Below are 25,320 nucleotides of genomic sequence, written 5' to 3' on the forward strand. Positions count from 1 at the left end.
TTTATCTATGTACAATATAACTTCATGAAGGGCATTTTCAATTATTGCATCCAGTGAAATTTGCTTCTCATTTTTTTGTGCAATAGTCCAGAGGACATGTTCGATTTACGCTGATAACTCCTTGGTTAATCTGTCTACTTCTACCAATTCATCAAACTTGACGCCTTTCCCACCGAATATATCTAATGATGAACCGAATGTCAAGTCGACTTTTCCTTTGGATAACGTATCCACGGATTTCAAATCTGATATGTCTGTTGTCAGGATATACATGAAACTCAGCTATGTCTTGTTGCCTTGAATATCAAATTGAAACAGGATACTTTACCTTTGGCTCCTCCCGCGTAAGTGGTGGGTATATTGACCCATTCGCCCAATTCTACAGCAATCAAATGGTATCAGCTATATTAACGATAATCATCTGTTGATAAGCTGATAAGACTGACTAATGACTAATTCTTCATCTATACCTTGACATAAACCTTCGACGTCCGCTGCGTGGATCAAAAGCTCGGAGCAATACTGTTCGATCAACTGTATCGACTCTGTGTGCCAACCATTTCTATGTTAGTAATCTGTCTCTTCTGACTGATGCAAATGCTATGTCAAAAGAAAAAAAAGACAGATACAGAAAATATGAATGGTACTCACCTTGAGTGACATACATATCAGTCAAAGTCTTCCACCCATTCATAGCAACAATCCAACCATTTTCTTTCTTTCGACAACTATTTGTGAAATAACAAACACGCATCTAGCTAAGCTGCGCAGCACATCGACCAGATATCAAACGGAAGAGAGATCAGATCGCTGAGTGATTGGAAAATAGCTCACCTTATATCAACCACCAAATTATCTTTACCTACATTATCTGATAATCTTTTCAACCGACTTTCATCGAATTTACCACCAGGGAATAAATAGCTAGTAACGATGATCTACAATTACACTTAAACCATCAGCTCTCTTTCTCTCCCTTCAGGCTCGATGACCTTGTACCAATGCGCAAAGAAGACCGGCACTCACCTTATCCGCACCCAGATCTAACCATTCTTGAGCGTTATCCTCATTGATCCCTCCACCAACTTGCATACCCTTCGACCAAGTTGATAAAGCCTCTTTGGCAGCTTGGTCGTTGTCCGGTCCGAGCTTTATGATGTGTCCTCCGGTCAGGTTGTGGGATTTGTATAGGTTGGCGAAGTACGATGGAGGGTGGCTACAGAACGTGCATATACATTTGATGTCAGTATATACTGCATAATTGAGATAGCAATTTAGGAGGACATGATTGGACTCACGTAGCTACAAAATTCTCTTTTGGACCTTTACTTGTATCCTCAGAAGTCAGATCCAACGTACCACCTACGATTTGCTTCACCACACCCTGATGTAGATCTATACAAGGTCGGAATTGTGAGTGTCTTCGTTTCTCGGTGTGGGTTGATGAAGATGAAGATGAAGATGAAGATGCCATGGTGGGTGTTCGGTAATTGTCTGACGTTGAACTGTTTACGTTTCTTGATCTTTGTATACTATGATGAGTGTATGCTGCTCTGTGAGAGACGGCCAGAAGTGAGTTAGGATCAGAAGAGAAGGGTCTATCTACGTTGAGGGACAAGGCGGAACTCAAAGAATGTTCAATGCATTGCACCTCGTCGAAATGAACGATTCACTCTTTCAACTTTTTGAGACATTGCCGGTAAGAGATGAAAAATGATGATGTCATCACTTTTACGGTAAAGGAATACAGTCCAAGATACAACCAAGTTCAAATGCATACAACAGATTTATGGAGGAGTTCAGATTTATGTACTTGAGTACCGATTTATGTACTTTTGTTCTAGAGACTAGAAATGCTTCTTCATTCCCCCTCCTTTGAACTCGTAGAAATGAGGTCTATCATCCCACAACGTCAGCTACTTTGAACCTATCGACTCGTGGGAAGCACTCACGCTAATTCCACCAACCAATCCTCTTCTATAACCGTCAGATCTCTCATAAAGCTCTTAGTAGTCTCCACGACTTCATGGTAAATCACCCATCCTGTCGAAGGTTGACGGGTGAACATGACCGAAGAGGGATGTACATGGAGGATCTGTGATCACCCAATAGAAACGTTCATATCAGTATCACGTCCTCATTCCCAACTCGTCTTCCATACGACCACTTACAGCTCCTTCCCTTGCACTTCTATATGTCCCATCAGGCATCATCCTAGCAGCGTTCTATATCACGTTGTCAGCTAAGATCTTCCACACTTTGGCGAGACCTTTCAAGCTAACTTTGAAGTATCCCGTTACGAGACACTTTCTCAATCTCTTCGCATCACCTTCACAGCTGACCATGGGGATACCGAATCTATCCAAATATTTCTTCAATTGTTTTCGAATGGCTACAGCCCTAGATAACGCTTTATGGTTTAGTCGATGGTTCCCGCACCATGATTTGTTGTTTTGACCGAAACGTATGAACGCGTTGTACGCTATAGCGATTAATGGATAAAATGAAACTGTAAGCTGTGCTGTGCGGATATGGTTCTAAAGACCAGCGTACCATTGAGTAGAGTTAAATGATCCTGTAATATATAGATAAATTAGCATGTGTCATCGGATATAGTGTGATATAATCACTTCTGTCCACTGACCCCTTCCTCAGCTGTAAATTTCCTTCGTTCCATCTCAGACATCATACCTTTCGTACCCCCTTCAGACATGTTGAATACATTCTATTAAGCCAAGTCAGCTATTCGTCCATCTTTGTCTTCCGAGGAAGAATACAGCTCACCTGTACCGAAGTCATAGCAGCGATAGTCAAAACCTCTTCTCCGCATCTGAACTCGTGGGAATTAAGCAACTACACAACACACAATAACCATAATCAGCTTCTTTCTCTTTTCACGTCCCTTGGACGCGTTAAAAAGTGACCCACTATCGCAGCCATCATAGGATCTAAAGGCACTTCTGCCATTCTCTCTCCCATAGGCCTCGTCAACCGCCCTTCATCATCCAAAGCTTTCAGGCAATACAGGAACTCCAACGAGCGAATCATCATCTTTGACGGTGGCGGAGACATGAAATCGAATTTTACCAAATTATCTATACCTAAAGCTTTGAGCTGTAGGAGATATAAGGAAATGTCTGATCGGGTAAGTTCCGGTGGAGTCGTTATGGTCATTGGTGAATGTGGATTGGAAGGTGAGGGAAGTACAGATGATGGATAGAGTCTGAAACATTTTCCAGGGGATGTACGACCTGCTCGACCAGCTCTCTGATTCGCTGAGGCAAGTGAACATGGTACGATTGATAATACGTCCATCGTTGTTTTAGGATTGAAGGTTTTCAACTATACCCAACCAAGCGGTATCAGCTGAATATATATGATTTACGCATAGCCTGCTATCCATAGAGAAAAGCTAATCGCACGGATACAGACTCACCTTGACGAATCCCGAGTCGACCACATACTTTATACCGTCAATCGTAACACTCGCTTCTGCTATATTGGTTGAGAATATCACTTTTCTCGTGTCTCGAGGTGGAGGGTCGAATATCAGTGCTTGTTCTTCTGGGGGTAAAGTGGCGTATAAGGGTAATGCAAGGATCTGCGGTGCAGATTTAGGTAATCTGCAGAATTTGTCAGCTTTTCACCGTTACCTCCAATGCAAGCCGACTCACGTCTGTATTCGATCGGATACTTCTTGTATGACCTGATCTATCTCTTCTCGACCTGTTAGGAAGACTAGTATATCCCCTGCTGGTTCCTACTCTCGACAAATCAGTTATCATCAAGGCAAATCAAACGGCGAGATTTAGAAAACTGACCTTCATATGTATATCGAATACAGTCTGTACGGCCGCTTCTGCGTAGTCTGAGCACGGTTCTTTCAAGTAACATACTTCGACGGGGAACATCCTTCCTTCCAAACTGACAACTAAGAGTTGAATATCAGCTATGTGCGCCCGAAAGAAGATGTAGGGATGATGATAGCGAACTTACTTATAGCATCATCTTTCGAGCGATCCGTTCCATCTGCATTGGTATTGAAGTACTCTAGAAAGTCCTCTCTGCATCGTGTTCACCATCAGGTGTGGTACATAGGATGAAGCTGTAGCTCATAAGACAGCAGACTTACGCATCGATGGTTGCTGAAGAAATGATCACTCTCAACTCAGGTCTTTTCCTCATGATCCTATTCAATGGTCAGTGTCAGCTGATGTGAAAGCGAAATGCTCACGATAGCTGTAACCTACTTTTTCAGTAGACCAAGTAATAGATCCGTATAAGCCCCTCTCTCATGAGCTTCATCAATCTGTTCCATCAGAAAATTAAGCTGTGATCATGTTACGAGAAATGCGTGGACCTTCCAGCTCACCATTATGACGCTGTATTTACTCAGCAATGGATCCAACATAGTCTCTCTGAATAGCATACCATCCGTCAAGTATTTTATACGAGTTCTAGTAGGTGAAGAGAGATCCTCGAATCGTATACTATATCCAACCTCGTCACCCAGGACCGATCCTACTTCCTCAGCTACCCTGGTGGCAACAGACGTAGCAGCCACTCGTCGAGGTTGAGTACATGCTACGACATGATTCTGGGATGTCCAACCTGCTTCATGTAGGTATTGCGGTATTTCTACATAGTATCGAGTGTAAAGATCAATCAATCTGATGATAGTTTATATAGCTAATACTCATGTTTGAAAATGAGAGACTGTAGCACTCACGAGTAGATTTACCGCAACCTGTCTGTCCAACAACAATGACAACCTGGTGTTTCTCCACACACCATAAAAGCTTTTCACGATGCTTGTAGATCGGTAATCTCTTTCTCTGAGCTTCTAGAGATAGGTGTTCGTTTCGAGAGGAAGATATGGAAGGGAGAAGGGATCCTTCCGTTTCGGTATCTCTATCCAGCGAACTTCCTATAGTGACAAAAGATACATATAGAGAGTACTTAGCTTGGTATCAACCTGTATGTAAGAGGTATATAGTTCACTCACCTGGAGCTGCTGTTCCGGGCTTCCAAAACTGAAGAGGAGGCATGTCTATTCTCTCTGCTCGTCTATCGACGTCCACGATAGCTCTTTGTCAATGATGTTGAGGTTCCAGGTAGATTTGACAGACATCTTAAACGATTCTCTGCTGACCATCCCAGTCTTGCCAACACCCGATGTTTACGACGGACATCCCTTTCCACTCCGCCTTGTTATCACGTGATACACGATACATGATGGATCGCTTATCTCCCCATCATGACTCATAACCGCGATGGTCGGTGTTGTCCTTGGCATGGCGCTAAAGGTAAGCTCCAGCGAGGTACTCGATTACATGTGATGGATACACGCGCATTGATTCGTCAAGATCAGACAGAACCAGAGTCAAGGTCAAATCTCACTGATAAGGAATCTAAAAAATCATTAGTTGGAGGAATGTATGTATGCGGATGATGAAGTACTCACACTGCATCACAGATCATCTTCATATCCTGAATCATCCTGTTCTCTCACAATAGTGTCAGTCCATGGACACCATGAGAAGTAAGATTCAGATACAGCTGCCCAGACCGAAATGGGCCAAACACTCCGATGGAACACCTCGCAAATTGACTCTACTCGGTCGATCCATCTTACTGGTCAGTGGAGAGTTGTTGGCCAATGCGATTTGTTGGATAGCAGCAGGTATATGCTTTAGGGATGCAGATGGCCTGTTGGGATTGGCTTTACTTGCTTGGGTGGGTGTTCTATTTACTTTGGAAGGAAAATCAAGCTGATCATGGAGAATGGTAGACAATCGGGTTGAGGCACGGTGAGTCACTTGTGCTTATGCTCGTGCTCATTCCGCCCTTCACCAGATGCTGATATGTCTTTGCAGGTCTCGATGCAGATCACATATCAGCTATTGATAACGCAACCAGACAATTAGTCAGCTTAGGTCAATTACCTATCACCTGTGGTCAGTCATACCTTCCATAATTCAATCACGAATGAACCGATAATTGAATGATCATCTGTGATATGATACAGGACTGTTCTTCTCTTTGGGACATTCCACAATCGTGATAGTAGTGAACATAGCTATAGCAATCAGGTGAGCTTACCAAAGCCTGAATTGTCCGTATCAGTAATGTTTAGCTGACAGTGCTGGACAGTGTGGACATCTACGATAAATTAGATAGTGAGTGTCTCATGAATTCTTAACGGACAGGCATAGGCTAACCAGTCCTCTTTCCCATTCGCAGAAGTCGGGTCAGTAGGAGGTATCATCGGCGCCTCAGTCTCATCATCCTTCTTATTCCTTATAGCATGTATAAACATCTATTTCCTTATCGGTGCTATACGCCAACGTCGGAAGATCAAACGACGTCAGCAAGCGGGTCTACCCATCGAAGATGAAGATGCCGATCCGACCAAGATACACGGCGGAGGATGTATGGTGAGGATTATACGACCTGTTTTGAGAGCAGTAGATAGGAGTTGGAAAATGTATCCTGTAGGAGTATTGTTTGGTTTTGGTGAGTCAAATCTGTCAGAGAAGTACGAAGATCAATTCGTCCGATACAACCAAGCCAATACAAACTCCCGTGAACGATTATTGATGTCTCTCTGTGGCCAACGCAGGGTTTGATACTGCTTCTTCGATTGCCCTTTTGGCCATCTCAGCAGTGGCTCAAAGAGGTCCAAATGGCAAAGAGATCAATCATGGTAAAATCGTGATATTACCTGTGAGTATCGACCGACTGTTCCAAGATTATGCTTATGAATACTTTTACTCATTCGACTGTCTTTGCTATCATCTTCGATGATGTACAGTTCCTAGTGAGTCGTCCCATCTGTACTGCCTATCTCTGAGAGATACATCTCTATTTATATCTGTCTCTGCCGAGCTGACGACATATCACCCTTCGTCCAGTTCACCGCGGGAATGTCCCTTGTAGATTCCTTAGATTCCATCCTAATGCTATACGCCTACGCTACACCCTCGACGGATACTCCGGAAGGTAAATTAGCGTTGTTACAAGCATATGAAGGAGATTCGAAAACTGGTCTTAGTCTCGTAGAAGAAAATGTCGTTCCTGTTCTCTCGTCTGATGTGGATTCGAACACAAGGAGGGAACGAGGTAGTGAGATGGTGGGCAGAAGTGAGATCGAAGTGTTGGAAAGAGAAGATCAACAAGATGAACAAAATCAACCAAAATCTCCCATTTATCAAGATACAGGTAATCCATCCAACGCGCCTGAGATGGGTGAAAACAGCGAAATGATCAATGAAAACGAAAGGGAAACGAGTAATCGAAAAGATAGATTGTTAAGAGTGAAAACTCAAACAATGTCGAATTTATCTATCATCCTTACACTTTTATCAATCTTGGTGGCATTAAGGTAAGTATAACCTTCGACTTGCCCTCCCTTCTGATATATAAATGAAGATAGCGGAAAAATGTATACTGATGTACGCCATTTATTAGTATATCTCTCATAACGATGATGGGTCTGATAGGCGAGAACTGCCAGAAATGTACAGACGCAGCTGAAGATCCAGATGGAGGAGGATTGGCAGGAAGTTGGTGGAGAGCATGGTTCAGGGTGAGTCACATCGAAATCTTAATATATAGATGATGGATCGGTGGATTGAAATAGCTAATTGAATTGAAAATGTTATAGGCAAACGATCAATCAGGTTATATAGGAGCTGCCATCGTAGGTTGTTTCGCGGCTATCTTATTGGGTTACTACGGTGTGAGATTCGGGATGAAGAAGTATAAAGCGAGAAAGGGTTCGGTGGTATTAGAAGATAGTAGAAATGAACAAGAGGTGGTGTTATAAGAGAAAATTGACTACCGAAGTATATTCCATTGATAATCGGATGGTTATCATAACTATATGATGCAAACATTTCACAGGGTACAATGTTTGACATTACATGAGATGTTATTCATACTTGAAATGTTACATATACGATAAATGCTCAAATATGTTACAACAACAAAGTTCGCACGTATCAGATATTCAATCAAGGTATACCTCAGAATATGGCCATCAAAATTGACAAGTGACCTGTCATATTATACTTCATTGTCGTTCATCTACCCATCCTCTTGTACATCTCTCCAACGCTCTAAGATGAAGTATCTCTGGACTTCCGTCATCCAGCTCGTCCAATTGACCTTTCGATATCATCTTCACAGCCTCGGGAGATCGAAGAGCTTTGGTGGCATTTCTAAATTGCTTAATTCGACCTTCTACTCATATCATCAGACGAGACGAGATCTATCAGTACAGGTCCGTACTTCTCACAGTGCATCAAACATGGGGAGATGAAGACTTACTGTAACCGGAGGGATCATTTCTTGATATATCTGCTATTTCTTCAAACGTCAAAAACGATATCAGATTAAATCAGCTCACGGTTCATTTCAATAAAATGGACTATGCGACATACCATGTTCCATTACTCTCGCAATTCCAACAATCAACTTTCCCCTGTACACAGACGGGTATCAGTTTGCCTTTAAATCTCGACGCTAATATAACAGCTGACATACCTCTCTTGACCTTTCTCGTCCCTTCCCCAACCTTTCAGCAGCTTCCTAGCTAATTCACCCTTCGCCAAGCATCCCATCAGAGAATCAGTCATCTCCTTGACGGCAGCTTCTCGAGCGGGTTTCTATGATAAAATCATTGTGTCAGCTTGTTGGTGTCTCGCGATCGAGACTAAGCTGACTTAACGTACCTGTATGAGATCACATCTGATCTTGTTCGGTGATCTAGCTATAGGAGGTTTGAAAGTCGCTCTGGTCGAAGAGATCTTACGGAACTTGTTACCAGTTGGAGCTATATCATCCCATATCAGCATTCCAATTCTAGAGGATCAGTTGAGAATTGCTTACTCTGATTATAACATGCAAAAGGTCCATTGCCTCTAACAGGTTCCACACTATTCAACATCTTATCCGCTTTTATCCTTTGTTCTCTAGTCAATTTCAATTCTGACGAAGTACCCTCTTCTGAATCATCTATGTACCTAACACCTCTGACAGGAGTATTTAAATCCACTTGATCCCTACGTCTCTTCACCGGAGAAGAATCTCGAGACCTCCTATCATTGCTTCGCCCATTGGCGAAAGCAACAGTGTTGGGTCCAGGTCCAGCAATGGCACGTTGTGGGGTGACTTGAGTAATATCTCTCGTTCTGATAGGTTGGAAGATTCTCTCTGGAACAGGACGTAACGCCTCAGCGGATAAATCCCTTTTTAATACCGGAGTAAGGGATACAGGTACAGCAGGTCCTCTATCACTCGATCTTGAGCTAGGTGTAGAGGATCCTTGAACTTTCATAGTGGAAGTGATACTCTTGTTACTGGCCGGTACTAATGGACTATGATTTGCAGAGGAAGCGAGGGAAACAATCGATGGGACAGGAGTATGAGTTGCTGAAGATGCAGGATTTATAGATGCTAGAAGGTCTGGAGGACGAAGTTGAGCTGGTGGAGTGGGAGGCAAGGAGCTTGGCGAGCCCGGCATGAATAGTGGTTGAGGGTTGTCGACGAATTGCGGAAAATCATCATCGCTTTCACCGTCGAAAGAGTCGATACCATCTCGGCCATCACCATCGCCGAGGCCTCTGAGTGATCCTGAGATCGAACCTTCTTCAGAGATCACGTCGAGCTGATCAGCGGAAGGCATAGATGGTATTTCGACCTCTTTTTCTTCCGGCTGTGAGGCGATCTCGATTCCCTCAGTCAGCTGGAGGGCCGAGAGGCGAACTTGCTTATTGTTTTTGCATACCTATATCTCACGCAGTTTAGTGTCTCGAATAACTAGTACAGCGAGCAACTCACATCGCACATCCCTTGACAGTATGCGAGCTTGACTGACGGATCACGCAGGTCGATCTTCTCGCCAAAATACTTGCAGATACCTATATGCCTGCATTGAGTAGTGTTCTCAAGGAAATGTTGAAGCTGAGTAATATTTATCAGCATGGCACTCAACGGAGGCTATTTGACATACCGCTTTGAAGCTGTTTATAGGGGAAAGAATTTCTTCAGGATCTTCCTCGGCGCCTTGCTTTTTCCTCTTCCTCTCGTTGAGTTCATGATTGTACCGTACTTTGCGCGCATCTTCTCGGGCTGTCAGACGATGTCAGCTTGTCACTTGCCTTAACTCAGAAGCATACTAGCTCACAGTAGAAGATAAGACAGTGCGAAATCTGCAGAGATAATGTGAGCAAAGCAAGTCCGTAGGGACACAGCCAACAAACGTACATGTCGATCTCGCCCAGCACGTCCTGTCTCCTGGTAGAAGCCTGAAATTGAGTTATGAGCTCGATATCAAAGGTAATGTGGTCAAAATCTCACTCACCCTCAAAACTCTTTGGCATATCATAGTGGACCACATATCGGACATGTGGTTGGTCAATGCCCTACAGAAGAAATGAGTAGATGGACGGCAAGTGTAATCACGAGCAACTCACCATTCCAAATGCGATGGTAGCCACAATGCATTCGACTTTTCCTTCATTCCAAGCAGCCAAAGTAGCAGGGTTGGCAGCTTGAAGGGCTTTGTAGTAGGGCTGAGCTTTGATTCCCCTTTCTCGAAGGAAACATGCGACATCTTCACACTATATCCGCAGTCAGCTTGTATATCAAACGTATCGAGGTTCACCCAGCTCACGTCTTTTGTCTTTCGACAGTATACAATACCGGTAACGCATGGTCGATGTATGCCGTTAACTACATTTCTTGCTCTAGCTTTAGGTTTGTAAGCTTCAATCCAGTCTGCTATCTTCTCCATAGTACTTTTCCGATCTTCTAATTCTTCATCATCCTCTGCACTACCTCTTCCCTGATATCGAACCTGCGACATATCAGTCATCATAATGTCATCAACGTGCCGGTCAGCTTACCTCGTAGAAAAGATTCAATCGGTTAAAAGGCATTACCCATTGGCCATAACCCTTCTTGATACCTAGACTTCTTATGATATCATTTCGAACTTCTTGCGTAGCCGAAGCGGTCAGAGCCTATTCATCGGTGAAGTCAGCTGCATCCTACAATGCGATCACTTCAGCTTACAGTCACAGGTATACCGCGATATTCGTTGAGGAAATTACCGAGTTCTCTATATTTCTAGGACTCATGTCAGCTCAGGGACTCTTTGACGTAGAGAGACAGCTTACAGGTCGGAAGTCTAGTCCCCATTCCTGATACCGGAGAACTGTCAGCTAATTACATCAAGTTCTCCCGGACCGGTGTGGGTTAGCTTACTGAGATGACGTGAGCCTAAAGATGTAAACTGAAGTGAATCAATGAACCCGGAACCAAAACATAACCAGATACTCACCTCATCCACTACTAATCTAACCATCTGTTTCTGCCTGTATGCGGTATCAAACATATACTTGTGTTTTGGACTGAACAGACTTTCTGGAGTGACGTAGAGTAGTCGAATTTCAGGATGACCCAAGGACATTTGACGTCGGATCTGAGGATGCACCTTGCTCAGCTTACAAGCAGATGTTCGACCCGTGATCAGGTTGATTTACCTCTCTCAAAGCTCCTTCATCCATGTTCTCTTTGAGCATCACAGCTTTGATCCCTTTGCCTACCATGTGATTGACTTGGTCTTCCATCAGTGAGATGAGAGGAGAGACGACGATGGTCACCCCATGTTCGATCGTTATAGCTGGGAGCTGAAAACATAATCTGCAAAAAGATTAGCAACTACGCATCGATAGGGTTTCTGGTGCAATATATGAGGAGGACTTACGATTTTCCCAAACCAGTCGGAGCTACTACGATCAAATCGCATCCTCTCATAGCATCTGTACAAATCTCCAGCTGAGGATGTCTAAATTCATCATGTCCCCAATCTAAAATTACGTTAGTTGCTCTGTACATCTGAGTGTATTGTCCATTTTCGAAACTAACATTTTCTCAAATTTCTTTTCAACGCTCCTGGATTCTCCTGGGGAGATACGGTCCTTCTCCATGCCCTTTCTCTCGGTCTGAAATTATTTCGAGCGAACTATGCATTTCACTTGGTCAGCTAAAGCCTGTCGATAGGGTTCTACCAGCTGACTCGCCTGGGTTGAATTGATAAGATTGGTATATGGCCTTTCGGCAGGAGTCGAGCTCGGTAGGGTGAAAGAGAGTGCTCCCGCCGACATGGCGGAGCTGTTTTCACTGGTTTGGATGACAAGATGACGCAGGGGGTTTGGTATCAAGACGGACTAGGTATCATATCTGTGAGAAGAAGGAAGGAAAGAAGGTTGACATCATCCATTTTTTGTTTTCATGTTTTTGTGTTCATCTGAGTACATCGAGAACATCAGTCGCGCACGTTGCCACCGGAAATCAAATCAAATAGGCACACGGGCACAACAAAGATAGGCGCATGAGCGCTGATCTGACGCGTGTGACGCTCAGGACCGAACAAGATGATCACAAGATAAACAAACAACAAATCCATTCCGACTTTTTCTCCTCTTTGATCAGCTTTTCACCATTCAACGTAGCAACAACGGGTAAGTAAGGGGAGGTCGACTTACAAGAACTCAAGAGTGAACAAGTTCGAGTCAACAAGCAATACGAGTATCGAGGTGAGTCAAGCGTCGTCCATGTGTCAAATCGCTTCCCCCCGTCGGTCAATGGAAATGGGGAAGGTTGGCAGAAGGAGAGGGTCCGAGCTGTTCATCCACACATGCTAGTTCATTGACCCCACTCCTTATTACGTTGCTTCAATCCTACTCGACATCGCTTATTGACATTGTATCCTTCTCAAAGGCTAGCTATCGATTTTGACCAGTGACGGCCAACAATACTACCGGTATCGACCTTTGGCCTGTACGTAATTCACTCTAACATTTATGCTTCCTGCTGACGATCTGTTCTTCAGAACGCTCAGCCTCCGGGCCAACCCATCATGGACGACCCATTCGCAGCCCCGCCCCTGGGTGGCAACCTGCCTCGCCAGCGATCTCGTCCCAATCTTGCCAACCCCATTCCTGCTCCTCCATCCTCACGATCAATCGCATCAATGGCTCGAACACCCTCCCCACAGAAGAAACGACAAGAAATGACCGGTCAAGCATTAAGACAGCACTTGCAGTCTCTGCTCGAGCAGAAGTCAACCCAATTGCAGACGCTGGGTACAATGGGTCAAGAGATTTTGAAACAGCAACAGGATCTAGAAGAGAGAATAAGAGATTTCGAAGATGCCGATGAGAGCGATGAAGAGGAGATCAGGGAAGATACGAAAGAGAGGTTGAGGGAGTTAGATCAAGCTATGAGGATGTGGGAAAATCAGAATGAAGATATGATGAGAGGCTTGGGTGGAAAAGTGAGTTACAAAATTCGTGGTGTTCAAATACCTCAGCTAACTTTGTGCAGTCCTCGGATCCTCTTGAAGACTTTTCGCTTGCTATACCATCCCCTTCCAAAGGTTCCCAACCTAATGCTCCCAGTACTCTCACGCGCCGTCAGAGGAACGCTCAGCATCGTACCTTAGATATGGAATTTGCGACGGAGATCGGTCAGAATCTGTTAGTCGAAGTAAGAAGACTCCAAGCTCTGTTGAGTGAAAGGGATCGTGCGCTAGAGAAGTTCTCCGAAGAGAAAGAAAATTGGGAAGGAGAGAAGCAAAGTATTCTCAGTGCTATCAGAGCAGCTGAAGGCAGCGTTGGTGAGTTACCGTTAAGTCGACCCTGATGAGTATACATACTGACCGTTCCATGCATAGAACGGTATAAGGAGGAGAACTGGAATCTCGAAGTAAACCTGCAGGAATTACGATCATCCCTCGCCGACGTGCAAGATCAGTTCACCAAATCCAATGCTGAGCAGACTCGACTCGCGAAGACACTCGTCTCTACTAGAGAAGCTGTTGAAGCATACAAGACTGATGCTGAAAAGAACGCTCAGTTGGTCGAAGAGCTCAAAGTCAAACATGAAACCGATATGGCTCAAGCTAGAAAGACAACCGCCGGATTACAAAGGGACAAGAGTGACCTTCTCACCGAACTGAATGGCGAGAGGTTGAGAAGAGTCAGTGCTGGTCGAGGTAGACTATCGAAGTCTATGAGCGCTAGTCCTGGTATGCTCGGCCCAAATGGTGTAGAAGATGATGATGAAGATGTCTTTGCTGCTGGAGGTAAGGGTAACACAAGTCCTACCAAACGTGGACCAGGCTTCGACGAACATGATCAAGCTCTTTCACCATCACAACTCTACGAATCCGATTTCGATTCGCCAAATCCTACCCCTTCTAAACCCTTCCCTCGATCTCCTCTTGGCGAAATGTATGTCAATGAGATTGACCAATTGCGAGACAACCTCGCTAAAGCCCAACGAGAAATCGAGATCCTCAGGGGTGAGAATGCAAGAAACAGATCGACCAGCGATCTGTCCTCCAACAAGAGTATTGATGAATTTGGAAGTCGAACACCAGGTGCAGATTGGGAAGATGATGAGGGAACCATTGGAGCTAGTGGACGAGGAAGAGGATCAATGCGAGGTAGAAGAGGCAGAGGAAGAGGTATCGCAGCTAGTATTGGTCGAAAACTTGGTTTCAACCGTTCTATTATCAGTACCCCGGGAGACAAGAGCTTCAACTCCACAAGCTCAGGTACTCCCGACCTTCTTCGAACTCGAGGTGTATCAGGTAGTCCGGCACCTTCCACTCCGGGTACGCCAGGTGGTGAAGCTCTCGGTCGAGTACTTGGTCAGAACAACAACTCCGTGGATACCTTCAACTCGCCCAGTCTCTCCAATAGATCAACAGACAGCATCGGCCAACAGACAAGCTTTATGGCTCCTGCCGGAGGTGCTTTGGCAGATGAGATAGGAACTCAAATCGTGTCAACTTCTGCTGATTATGTTGATGTGGCTATCATGACGGATGATTGGGAACCTGAGACAATCATAGTACCATCATCTAATCATGGTCTACATCAAGATACTCTACGAGCCCCTCAGATCACGACCACTGCAGCATCCAGCGCATCAATCGCTGAATGGGCTTTGCAGACCCCTAAACGAAATTCATTCGATGCAACATTACAAAATGAAGATGCTCCTTCCTCTTCCACTCCAGCTCAACAACAAGGCGATGCTACACCTACAAAGAGCACGGTTCCCTTACCTATGCCAAGTCGATTAGCGAATGTGTTTACACGATCTCATTCGGTGGCAGACTCCATCTCTACTATGACCGGAACAGATACCGAGGCAGATTATGAAGACGCCAGAGAAACAGTTGGAACTTTGACGCCTTCTCAAACTCATTCGGAATTACCGACTGATACAGAAGCTTATCAGACTGGACAAGAATGGCCCAACGAGTCTTCTGCTGATTCCGATTCTGATCGCGAAGACTCTAGGGAAAGAGATCATACGATGCGTGGACTCAAGTTATCTGGCGTTGGTACTGGTAGTGGTGGATGGACTGCCGCCAAACAAGCTCATAAAAATGCTTCAGCCAATAAGGAACGAGTCATCGAAGTCCCCGTCGAAAGGATTGTGGAAGTTGAAAAGATCGTTGAAGTACCGGTTGATCGAATTGTGGAGGTCCCTGTAGAGAAGATAGTGGAAGTTGAGAAGATCATAGAGGTACCTGTTGAACGCATTGTGGAGGTTCAAAAGACAATCGAAGTGCCGGTCGAAGTTGAAAAGATCGTTGAGAAGATTGTTGAAGTTCCAGTGGAGAAGATCGTCGAAATTGAAAAACGAGTCGAGATACCCGTCGACAAGATCATCGAAGTGGAAAAGATAATCGAAGGTGAGAAATTCGTTGAAGTACCCGTTGAAAAGATTGTCGAGGTAGAAAAGATAGTGGAGGTAGAGAAACGGGTTGAAGTGCCTGTGGAAAAGATCGTGGAAGTTCAAGTCGAGAAAATCGTTGAGGTTCCGGTCGAAAAGATCGTCGAAGTGGAAAAACGGGTTGAAATCCCTGTTGAAAAGATTGTAGAAGTGCCTGTCGAGAAGATAGTGGAGGTTGAGAAAGTGGTAGAGGTAGAAAAGATCGTTGAGGTACCTAAGATAGTGGAGGTTGAGAAGATTGTCGAGAAGGAGATTGAGAAGATCGTGGTAGTCCCTGTGGAGAAGATCGTGGAAGTGACCGTAGAAAAGATCGTGGAGGTCGAGAAACCCGTTGATAGGATTGTGGAAGTCGAGAAGATTGTGGAGGTGACCAAGATCGAGGAGAAGATCGTTGAGGTCGAGAAACCGGTCGAAGTTATCAAGGAAGTACAAGTTGAGAAGATAGTAGAGAAGACGGTGGAGGTTCCCAAGATCGTTGAGGTTGAGAAAATTGTAGAAAAGATTGTGGAAGTAGAAAAGATTATTGAGAAGCCCGTAAATGTTGATGTGGAGAAGATCGTTGAGAGGGTTGTGGAGGTTGAGAAACCTGTCGAGAAGATAGTGGAAGTTCCTAAGATCGTGGAGGTTGAAAAGATTGTAGAAAAGATAGTGGAGGTGCCTAAGGAAGTGGAAGTTATCAGGGAGGTTGAAGTAGAAAAGATAGTAGAGAGGATCGTGGAAGTGATCAAGGAGGTGGAAGTCGAAAAGAGGGTAGAAGTACCTGTGGAAATCGAGAAGATAGTGGAAAAGATGGTCGAAGTACCAGTCGAGGTAGAGAAGAGGATCGAGGTACCCGTGGAAGTGGAGAAGATCGTTGAGAAACGGGTAGAAGTACCTGTTGAGGTGGAAAAGATCGTGGAGAAGGTGGTAGAGAAGATTGTTGAGGTTCCTGTGGAAGTTGAAAAGGTTGTTGAGAAGATTGTGGAAAGGACTGTAGAAGTCCCAATCGAAGTCGAAAAGATCGTCGGAAAGGTAGTTGAGGTGGAAACCCGAGTGGAAGTACCAGTGGAGAAGATAGTAGAGGTTGAGCGAATCGTCGAGGTACCGGTTGAGAGGATTGTCGAGGTCGAGAAGATCGTTGAAGTACCAGTGGAGAAGGTTGTCACCGTTACCAAGACCATCGAGGTTCCCGTCGAAAAGATTGTGACCATCGAGAAGATCGTTGAGGTACCTGCTGCTCAACTCAAGGCCGATCAATCTGACTCAAGTATGCAGACTGAACCTCTTCCTTCGACACCTTCTTCTCCTCTTGCGCCACCCCCTGACATTTCGCTCTTCCGTGTTACCCCTGGTACCAATTACGACTTCCTCAAAGCTCCTCCTGCTCCTGGGTCTTTGGGTAAGAGAGGTAGTAGACGAGTTTCCAACGATCATCTCGCTGCCGGCAACACTGATTCTGGTCTTCCCCAATCTCGAGATCCCGCCTCACGTGCTAACATCGATGGCCTTCCACCTTCTTCTCCTACTGGATCGACAGCTCCTGATAGGACTAGACCTCCTACCATCTCTCTTCCTCCGCCACCTGACATACCACCTCCCCCCAACACGGCGGTCAAGAAGATGTCTACCGGACCACCTCCTCGACCTATGTCTCCTCCACCAGACGATTTCATGCAACGAGCTTCCACACCTACCATGCAGATGAGTGTGAATCGACAGGGCTCACGAACCGCACCTTCTTCCTCTGCGGCCGCCATGAGAATTGCAGCAGGTGATATGCCACCTCCCTCATCTGCTCAACGACAGACATCCAGAGCAAATTTCAAAGTACCTCGTTCGGTTCAATCCACACCTGTAAGAGGGGAAAATGACACATGGCTCAAATCAAGGGAAAGCGTCAAGCGACGGGCGACCAAAGTGGTTTCTTCAAGTGGTTATGCATCGGCTTCTTCAAGTATGTCAGGAATTGATCAAATCCCCAATATGCATGATAGGAACCCTTCCATGTCTTCTTTCGATAGTTATGCTGGCACTGTTCCACAACAGACCGCTCAACAGCCCTCTCACGGCTCGACCGATCCTACGACCATTCACGCTATCACCCAGACTATGATTGGTGAATACTTGTTCAAGTATACAAGAAGAACCGTCGGTAGAGGTCAATCTTCGAACAGACACAGGAGATTCTTCTGGGTACATCCTTACACCAAAACCCTGTATTGGAGTTCGGAAGATCCTGGTTCTAGCAGAGTATCTGAATCGTCTGCTAAGTCTGGTAAGTCCAAATTCCAGCTACTCGTTTGCAACCGAACATAGTGTAGCTGATGCGATGTTTGGGTGAACAGTATTCATATCGAGCGTTAGAGCGATTGAAGATCCGAATGTCCAACCTCCTGGCTTGTTCAATAAGAGTATTGTGGTTGCAACTCCTGGAAGAGAGATTCAGTTTACTGCTGAGAACAAGGAGAGACATGATCTATGGATGTCTGTGAGTGTCGCACAAAACGCTTCCAGCTGCCGTCTGTTTGAAGGGCTACAGCTGATGAATCTTGTTGTAAACCCACAGGCCCTTCAATTCCTCTTACAACAACAGAATGCCTCATCTAGTACATCCCACCTAGCTGAATCAAGTATCAAGCACAACACCTCACGTACAGGTCTATCTTCATTCCCAGATGAACAGGGTCGTCTCACTACCTCGCACAATCCACCCAAATCACCCATGTCTCTCAGATCGTTTGGATCGGAAAGACAATCCCTCAACAACATCACTCCTCGAGCTGTGAGATCTACCAGTGCCATGTCGAATGTCCGACCTGGGACATCTATGAGTAAAAGGGCTGGTACGGCCGCTCATGAGTATATGAGAAGACATGAGGTACCATCTACGATCCTTGGTGGACATCGATATAAGGGGACATACAAGGGTGCTCCGATAGCTGATCCTGACGATTTCGATTTGGTCAGTAGAGATGATGGGGATGAGATGGATGAGAGTTTTGAAGGTTTGGAGAATGTCCGAGGTGAGTTGAGCTTTTCTCGTGTCCCTCGTTGAGTCGAATAAAGTGTACTGACGACCGTCTCAGCCTGCTGCGATGGCAAACATCTTGTAGGGGATCATCATCACCATCACGATCATCCGAACGTACCCAAGACACCCGCTCGATCTCAGACACCTTCCATCAGAGCGTGGTCGATGCGCTCATCAACAGCTCGAAGACCTTCGAACGCATCTTCAAGAAAACCGATAGGTAATATCCATACGGCCTTGGAGGGGGATAGGGAAAGTATCTTCTCGACTGTTAAGAAGAGGGACACGGAGAGGAGTAGAAGTAAGTCTGCTATGGGACATAGAGATAGATATTAGAGAGGAGTGAAAGACGCGGGTAGAAATCCTCATTTTGCTATAATTCGCATTTACAGTATTATATTGTCATTCTGATTTTTGGCATTCTAGATTGGTACATTGATTTGTTTATACTTTTTCTCACGACTATATCATATCGCGTATGAAGAACATTCACGTGTCAAAAAGTCAATTACTCAAAACTTCGTTGAGACTATTCTTCGATCCAGTCCGGATCGAGTGAGCCAACCGATGTTTCGATATCGGCTGCAGCTGCCGGGGTTCCCCTGAAGACGCGATGAGAGAGAAGCGTGATTTGCTTCGCGGTCTATATATGCAGTAACGGTTGTTTCAATGAGCTTCCATCTTCGGAACTCTCAACCGTCCGACTGGAGGAGAAATCCTGCTGAGACCACTTTTAAATCCGGTCCGGCATAGAAGCATTTAAGCAATTTAAGTAAGCGTTTAAGCATTTAACAGATCTGCACCTCGGATTGTTCCCAATCGAAAATTGCTTCGGCTCTGTTATATCACTCTAGACCTTACATCTTCTGTCTCCTCGTATGACTAGAACACCTTCAATATGAGAGTTCAACCCAGAGCGAGACTTCAGCAACCATTTACACAGGAAGATTTGCAGCTATTTAGTCAAACGTGTATGTAATCATCCATCATGGTTATGATGATTGAGTTTTGGCTTATGGTTATTGTACGCAGGCAGTAAGACAACCGATCCATCAGATCATCCCCTATCCATCGGGATCTCCAAGAACGTAGTGATGTACTCTGGAGATGTGCTGCGGGAAAAATCGAGGCAATCCCATCAATCAAGGCAAGATGTGATGGATGAACTTCACAGATGTCTAGGTTCAGGACCGGGTGTATTCGTTGTGAAAGGCTTTGAGAGGGATTTGGAAGTGATAGAGCGAACGAATGAGGTGTTCAAGAACATAATTGAAAGGGAGAAAGAACATGCAAAGGGAGATCATTTCGCTGCTGCTGGAACGAACGATAGGATTTGGAATTCATTTCAAAAACACGCTATTGAAGATCCAAGAAGTTTTGTTGCTTATTATTCCAACGAGGTATTGTGAGCAAGCTTCCGTTTCCGTTTCCGTTCAGCAGTTTCATTGTCAACAAGCTGATGATTTATACAGAGCACTAGTATCTGAAGCCTGGCTAGGTCCGGGATATCAAGTAACCGCTCAAACAAATATCGTCAAACCAGGAGGTCAACCCCAAAAGCCCCATCGAGATTATCGTATGTCTCGTTCATCCAGCTGAACTAAATCGCCTGTCAAGGCTGGATGCTAAATTCTTGTTTGTATAATAGACCTAGGGTTTCAATCAGAAGAGACCGCCTCCAAATTCCCCATCCCCACTCAAATCGCTTCAGCAATGCTAACCTTGCAAGGAGCAGTCGCGCATTCCTCGATGCCTCTAGACTCGGGACCAACACAGCTACTCCCTTACTCTCAACAATTCGAACATGGTTATCTAGCTTATCGACATCTTGAGTTCGTCGATTTCTTCCATCAACACATGATTCAAAGTGAATTGGAAATTGGAGATGCGATTTTCTTCAATCCTGCATTGTTCCATGCTGCAGGTGAGAATCGTACAACCAACTTACACCGAATAGGTAACCTTCTTCAGATCTCGGCTTGTTGGTCCAAGCCTATGGAAACGGTTGATTATCCCACTATACTACGTTCCACCTGGTCTCATGTGAAAGATCATATCAATCAGCTGGAAGGGGGTTCAGAAAACCCCGTCGCGAAGGCATTGCTGCAAGCTATCACCGATGGATATTCGTTCCCTACTAATCTTGATAGGGACCCTCCTCCTGCTAATAGCGTGAGTCTAAATAGCGAAGTCATAAGTTTTGAGAGGGGTGGAGCTGATGATATGCTTTGACAAATAGCATTGCCCTGAGACCCAATTGGAAAGGATTACTGTAGGTGTCAAAGAGGGATGGACCTTGGATACGTTAGAGAAGAATATCAAGGAATTGCAAGATAAGCGAATTGCCTGATAGACTGGCTGGAAATTGTATATATGTTCATGCATTCATACTGTAATGGTTGAGTATATATGACCTTCCATGTCCTTTGAAAAGGAAATTAGGCATCTTGAATTTGGAGTAGTTCGACTGACCCGTCGGCAATGAGTGGTCAGCTGTCTCCCACATATACTCAATACGACTCACCTTCAAATTTGAGAGTAGCGTTTCTGGGGATGACAGGTGGATGACCAGCTTGGCCGTATGCTAGGAGACACATTACAAACGTCAATCTGCAATCAATCTGCTGAACGATAGATAGCGATTGAATGGCAGACATACCATAATCGGGTGTACAGATCAAATTGGCTTTTTGACCTAAAGAAAGTTTCAATACGCCTTCTTCCCATCCTTTAATTACTTGGCTATAACGAACGAGAAGTCATATAAAAAGGCATATTTTCAGTGTCAATGTCGACACCGCCCTCTTCGATCAAGAGATCAAAGAAAAGGAACTCAACTCACCCGACACCGATCATGCAAACGAAAGGTTGACCTCTATCTCTTGAAGAGTCGAATTTGGTCCCATCAGCGAGGGTACCGACATCTGGCCAGTAGTGAGTATCAATATCACCATCAGCTTTGCTTACATATGAAAACACCCATTGACGAGAGCACAATCATGCTGTACCAAGCTATGGCTCAAGTCCTCACGATTGGCTGGACTTGTTTGAATGGGAAAAAAAACAGAAACTTACAGTGGATAGCAACCATTTGTCGTTCTTTGGGGAAAGTCTTCCCGTCCCCTGGTGAGATAGGCTAATTGTACATCATCAATACACGCTGGCCCCTGTTTAGCAAATAAGATTTTGAGTACCTGTACTCACTTCAATAGTGACTCCCATTTTATCTCTACTGTCTGGTGTAATGTATAAAATGATTGTTTGCGATCAAGTCAATGATCAAAGTCTTGATTCTGTACCTGTACGAGCTTACCTATATATCTATAGTAACCCAACATAGGTATTCGGAGGTGACACGTTGATGGATTTGACAAAGAAAGGACACTCGATAAAGCAAGCTGTGCAACGTGATGTAATGTTTACTTTGGAACGTTGATCAACATCAGGGGATTCTCACATGAAACGTTAGTACACACAGAACATATACACGTAGAATTCATATTCACTAATGAAGCCAGATACATATACATATACATACAGTATACCTTTGAGATGAGCTCAATTACCCCTTGTTCGGCTGGATCCCTTTGATTGGAGGTTACCGAGATACTTTGACATTGTACATCATTATCAAGGGATGGGATGAATGCGTCTTGAAACTTTCTTTGAGAACGAATACATAGAATGGATGAGAGTTATCGTTGAATTAGAAATCATATGATTGACCAAGCGAATTCAATTCCCTTGCCTCAAAATTCTATTTGATGACATTTAGTCAAAGAAATCGTGTAATTCGGGGTCTTTTTTGGGGGGATGCACTCTACTTATTCTTCGATGCATAAACTATCTTAATCTACAATGAATACCATATCACAAAACCTCCTGAATCTGACCTGGATCTTAAAGTTCGATGTACCATATCTCGCTTTGTATATCGAGAGTTGAATTCAATCTTTGTGCTGTTTGCCAATCTTTTTGAGCACTTGCGATGCTTTACCTTGGTGTTTTGGTTCAGGTTGGGATGGTACTTTCACCGGATGTGCAGGTGGAGCTTGTTGAGCTTGTTGCGGTTTTGATTTTTGGTCGTGGTGAGAATGAGGTTGAATATTAAGGATCTCAACTATGTATGTCACGAAATACAGTCCAGAATCAGCTGAATGGAAATATGGAAACTCGGAGTATGATCAATATGAGAATGAGCATCATATCAATCTTTCCAGAACAATGCAAAGATGGGATTATATATATCTCTCATAGGAGTAATTGTTGAAACATATTTGACTGGTTTGACGTTTGGCTTACCTTCGAATTTCAATGTAGCGTTTGGAGGAATGATGCCACCCATACCTCTGAGTCCATATGCTATAGAAGTCATCATCCCATCCCATGGTCAGCTTATGATACCAACACCTCGAAAGGTTTCGTTTGGATCGATCAGGATCAGGAATGGTTACCTACCGTATTCAGGTGGACAAGTCAGCATCGCTTTTGAACCTAACGAAAGTCTAGGGATACCTTCATCCCATCCTTTGATCACTTGGCTAATGACAGACAATCGAGATAAGTTGATCCAATGTCTTATTCCAAGATTCGATTCTGCCCTAGTTTGAAAGATGTGAAGATGGTACTATGATTGACTTACCCTACTCCGATTACGCATGTGAAAGGCGGTCCTTTGTCTCTTGAAGAGTCGAAGACCTTTCCATTGGCCAAAGTTCCAACATCTATAAAAGTATGCATGTGGCAAAATAGTCAATGGATCAGATGAAACATGGGCTGGGGCTAACGGAGATACTGCATGAACTTATCTGAGGATCGGCCGTCCATCGACTCACAATGCATTGTGACTTGGTGACCAAGTTGAGCGAACGTCTTCCCATCACCAGGTGTGATTGTCTATATATAGGACACGAGTGAGTGAGAAAATCGTCGTTGATTTTTTGATAGATCTTGAAACGGATGTTTAGCGGCAGCGGCCAGCTCAACCTACCTCGATAGTAATTCCTATTATGTCTACTAAGAGTATTGACTACTGATAATTGATTCAGAGCAGAAATACTGTTATAGTGAACAAGTGGAGAAGAAAGTTCAAATCACTCTAGGTTTTAAGTTCACATTGTTATAGTAAGAAGCATATTCATAAAGATAGTTAGTCATCGACAAAGAAAGGAGGACATAGTCAAAACTGATGTTTCGTACAGTCGTAAATTAGTACTGCAATAGTCAATCTCCATGACACGGCCTTTAGATTATTTCAGTATATCCCTTTCATGATACCATTTCGTCAAAAGGTTCATGTTCCCCTTCGACTTAATCTACAATCGTCAGTATGCTGTGCTGATTCCCACGTTGGTTTCCCTTTGTATTGTTAGTGAGTAGTTAGCCATACGACAATTCAGAATTTATGCTTCCACCACCTATACATGCTTTGTTATCATTCTTATTTTTACTTCAGTCCTTCACACGATACACCTTTTTATCCTATTTCTACTCTACCTTGTTCTACTGTCGTCAACACATTTAGTTGACTTTGAGGAGTTCGACTACAGAATCATACCATCATCAGCATTATACCTTGCAGCAATCACACGGATAGTGATGAAGTCTCGACTTACCCTCGAATTTGAGGGTGGAGTTGGCAGGAATGACAGGAGGGAAACCTCTAGCACCGTAGGCTGTAAAACATAACACAGGGGGATCAGCATTGACTGAGGAGCATCAAGTGCTTGCTAAACTTACCGTAATCAGGAGTACAGGTCAAAATGGCTTTTTGACCGACTGAGAGTTGAGGAACACCTTCATCCCAACCTTTGATGACTTGGCTGCGGTGAATGCGGAACAAATCAGCCAAGTTCATTGGAGAAAGTGGAAGCAGCTAAAAGCATGAGATATAGTTAGTCGACTCACCCTTGACCGATTCGGCAGACAAAAGGTGATCCTCTGTCTCTTGAGGAATCGAATTTGGATCCATCAAGGAGGGTACCAACGTCTGCGGACACGAAGCAGATCAGTTTTGGACGCTATATGGGAGCGCCCATGGCGGTATGATGTGGAATACTCACAGTGGATGGTAACTTGGTCACCAGGCTTAGGGAAGGTCTTTCCATCACCTTGAGAGAGAGTCTACGAGAGAGGACAGAACAATACCTAAATTAGCCAAAGGTTACATGGCGTACATTTCCTTGAGATAGGCTTACTTCAACGGTAACACCCATTTTGATAGCTGTAGAAGAGAAGTTTCTGTATTGGTTTATACGTAAGGTTCTAGTTGAAGTTGTTAAAAGGGATCTGAACATTTGTTGTATCGGATACCTTTGTGAATGGAAGTTGAGAGCAGATAGATGCACAAAGCAGGTCATAGAAAGAAGCGGAGTGTTCCAGTGACGATGCGATGGCAGTGAGATGAACGTGGAGTGACGAGGTGGAGGCGGAGTTATCATCAAGGTGAATGTGGCACTCGGCCTGTACTCGTCCTTATGGTGTGATAC

At 44.4% G+C, this 25,320-nt stretch overlaps 9 protein-coding genes across 9 annotated transcripts; 3 read left to right on the top strand and 6 right to left on the bottom strand.

Annotated features, from left to right (window-relative positions):
- Window positions 1–105: 105 nt before the first annotated feature.
- On the bottom strand, window positions 106–1,474 carry I203_108044 (phosphoribosylformimino-5-aminoimidazole carboxamide ribotide isomerase; the record flags this gene model as incomplete). Its single annotated transcript, XM_019148224.1, has 7 exons — window positions 106–254; window positions 329–379; window positions 447–545; window positions 652–728; window positions 835–938; window positions 1,027–1,216; window positions 1,299–1,474. The coding sequence occupies 7 exons, from the start codon at window positions 1,472–1,474 to the stop codon at window positions 106–108; spliced, it is 846 nt and encodes a 281-aa protein (XP_019002457.1).
- Window positions 1,475–1,847: 373 nt separating this feature from the next.
- Window positions 1,848–5,048, bottom strand: I203_108045 (uncharacterized protein; the record flags this gene model as incomplete). Its single annotated transcript, XM_019148225.1, has 17 exons — window positions 1,848–1,896; window positions 1,953–2,095; window positions 2,172–2,225; window positions 2,283–2,482; window positions 2,554–2,575; window positions 2,645–2,725; window positions 2,785–2,853; window positions 2,929–3,342; window positions 3,437–3,623; window positions 3,675–3,760; window positions 3,822–3,931; window positions 3,997–4,064; window positions 4,133–4,189; window positions 4,251–4,309; window positions 4,373–4,638; window positions 4,730–4,927; window positions 5,006–5,048. 17 exons carry the CDS (start codon window positions 5,046–5,048, stop codon window positions 1,848–1,850), a joined length of 2,106 nt encoding a protein of 701 aa, XP_019002458.1.
- Window positions 5,049–5,535: 487 nt separating this feature from the next.
- On the top strand, window positions 5,536–7,828 carry I203_108046 (uncharacterized protein; the record flags this gene model as incomplete). Its single annotated transcript, XM_019148226.1, has 10 exons — window positions 5,536–5,736; window positions 5,792–5,810; window positions 5,877–5,957; window positions 6,029–6,092; window positions 6,154–6,179; window positions 6,244–6,516; window positions 6,623–6,726; window positions 6,915–7,384; window positions 7,471–7,588; window positions 7,667–7,828. 10 exons carry the CDS (start codon window positions 5,536–5,538, stop codon window positions 7,826–7,828), a joined length of 1,518 nt encoding a protein of 505 aa, XP_019002459.1.
- A 246-nt stretch (window positions 7,829–8,074) lies between these two features.
- I203_108047 (uncharacterized protein) lies at window positions 8,075–12,173 on the bottom strand (the record flags this gene model as incomplete). The annotated part of the gene is made up of 22 exons (XM_065518313.1): window positions 8,075–8,244; window positions 8,332–8,370; window positions 8,445–8,485; window positions 8,548–8,669; window positions 8,736–8,836; window positions 8,893–9,790; window positions 9,844–9,966; window positions 10,016–10,134; window positions 10,190–10,214; window positions 10,270–10,310; window positions 10,367–10,427; window positions 10,479–10,625; window positions 10,679–10,861; window positions 10,911–11,027; window positions 11,080–11,133; window positions 11,184–11,207; window positions 11,272–11,286; window positions 11,348–11,488; window positions 11,550–11,709; window positions 11,774–11,876; window positions 11,935–12,031; window positions 12,090–12,173. 22 exons carry the CDS (start codon window positions 12,171–12,173, stop codon window positions 8,075–8,077), a joined length of 2,865 nt encoding a protein of 954 aa, XP_065372678.1.
- Window positions 12,174–12,928: 755 nt separating this feature from the next.
- On the top strand, window positions 12,929–19,168 carry I203_108048 (uncharacterized protein; the record flags this gene model as incomplete). The annotated part of the gene is made up of 6 exons (XM_019148228.1): window positions 12,929–13,345; window positions 13,396–13,687; window positions 13,745–18,076; window positions 18,147–18,289; window positions 18,368–18,824; window positions 18,888–19,168. The coding sequence occupies 6 exons, from the start codon at window positions 12,929–12,931 to the stop codon at window positions 19,166–19,168; spliced, it is 5,922 nt and encodes a 1,973-aa protein (XP_019002461.1).
- Window positions 19,169–19,730: 562 nt separating this feature from the next.
- I203_108049 (uncharacterized protein) lies at window positions 19,731–21,182 on the top strand (the record flags this gene model as incomplete). The annotated part of the gene is made up of 5 exons (XM_019148229.1): window positions 19,731–19,803; window positions 19,865–20,237; window positions 20,305–20,408; window positions 20,481–21,004; window positions 21,072–21,182. The coding sequence occupies 5 exons, from the start codon at window positions 19,731–19,733 to the stop codon at window positions 21,180–21,182; spliced, it is 1,185 nt and encodes a 394-aa protein (XP_019002462.1).
- An 88-nt stretch (window positions 21,183–21,270) lies between these two features.
- Window positions 21,271–22,054, bottom strand: I203_108050 (FK506-binding protein 1; the record flags this gene model as incomplete). The annotated part of the gene is made up of 6 exons (XM_019148230.1): window positions 21,271–21,299; window positions 21,357–21,416; window positions 21,492–21,574; window positions 21,675–21,756; window positions 21,908–21,968; window positions 22,037–22,054. 6 exons carry the CDS (start codon window positions 22,052–22,054, stop codon window positions 21,271–21,273), a joined length of 333 nt encoding a protein of 110 aa, XP_019002463.1.
- Window positions 22,055–22,779: 725 nt separating this feature from the next.
- On the bottom strand, window positions 22,780–23,674 carry I203_108051 (uncharacterized protein; the record flags this gene model as incomplete). Its single annotated transcript, XM_019148231.1, has 5 exons — window positions 22,780–22,952; window positions 23,135–23,194; window positions 23,291–23,373; window positions 23,475–23,556; window positions 23,668–23,674. 5 exons carry the CDS (start codon window positions 23,672–23,674, stop codon window positions 22,780–22,782), a joined length of 405 nt encoding a protein of 134 aa, XP_019002464.1.
- Window positions 23,675–24,352: 678 nt separating this feature from the next.
- On the bottom strand, window positions 24,353–25,128 carry I203_108052 (FK506-binding protein 1; the record flags this gene model as incomplete). Its single annotated transcript, XM_019148232.2, has 6 exons — window positions 24,353–24,375; window positions 24,448–24,507; window positions 24,572–24,654; window positions 24,740–24,821; window positions 24,895–24,955; window positions 25,030–25,128. The coding sequence occupies 6 exons, from the start codon at window positions 25,126–25,128 to the stop codon at window positions 24,353–24,355; spliced, it is 408 nt and encodes a 135-aa protein (XP_019002465.2).
- Window positions 25,129–25,320: the final 192 nt, after the last annotated feature.

Source organism: Kwoniella mangroviensis, chromosome 3 (assembly GCF_000507465.2).
Source record: "Kwoniella mangroviensis CBS 8507 chromosome 3, whole genome shotgun sequence".
Lineage (NCBI taxonomy): Eukaryota > Fungi > Basidiomycota > Tremellomycetes > Tremellales > Cryptococcaceae > Kwoniella > Kwoniella mangrovensis.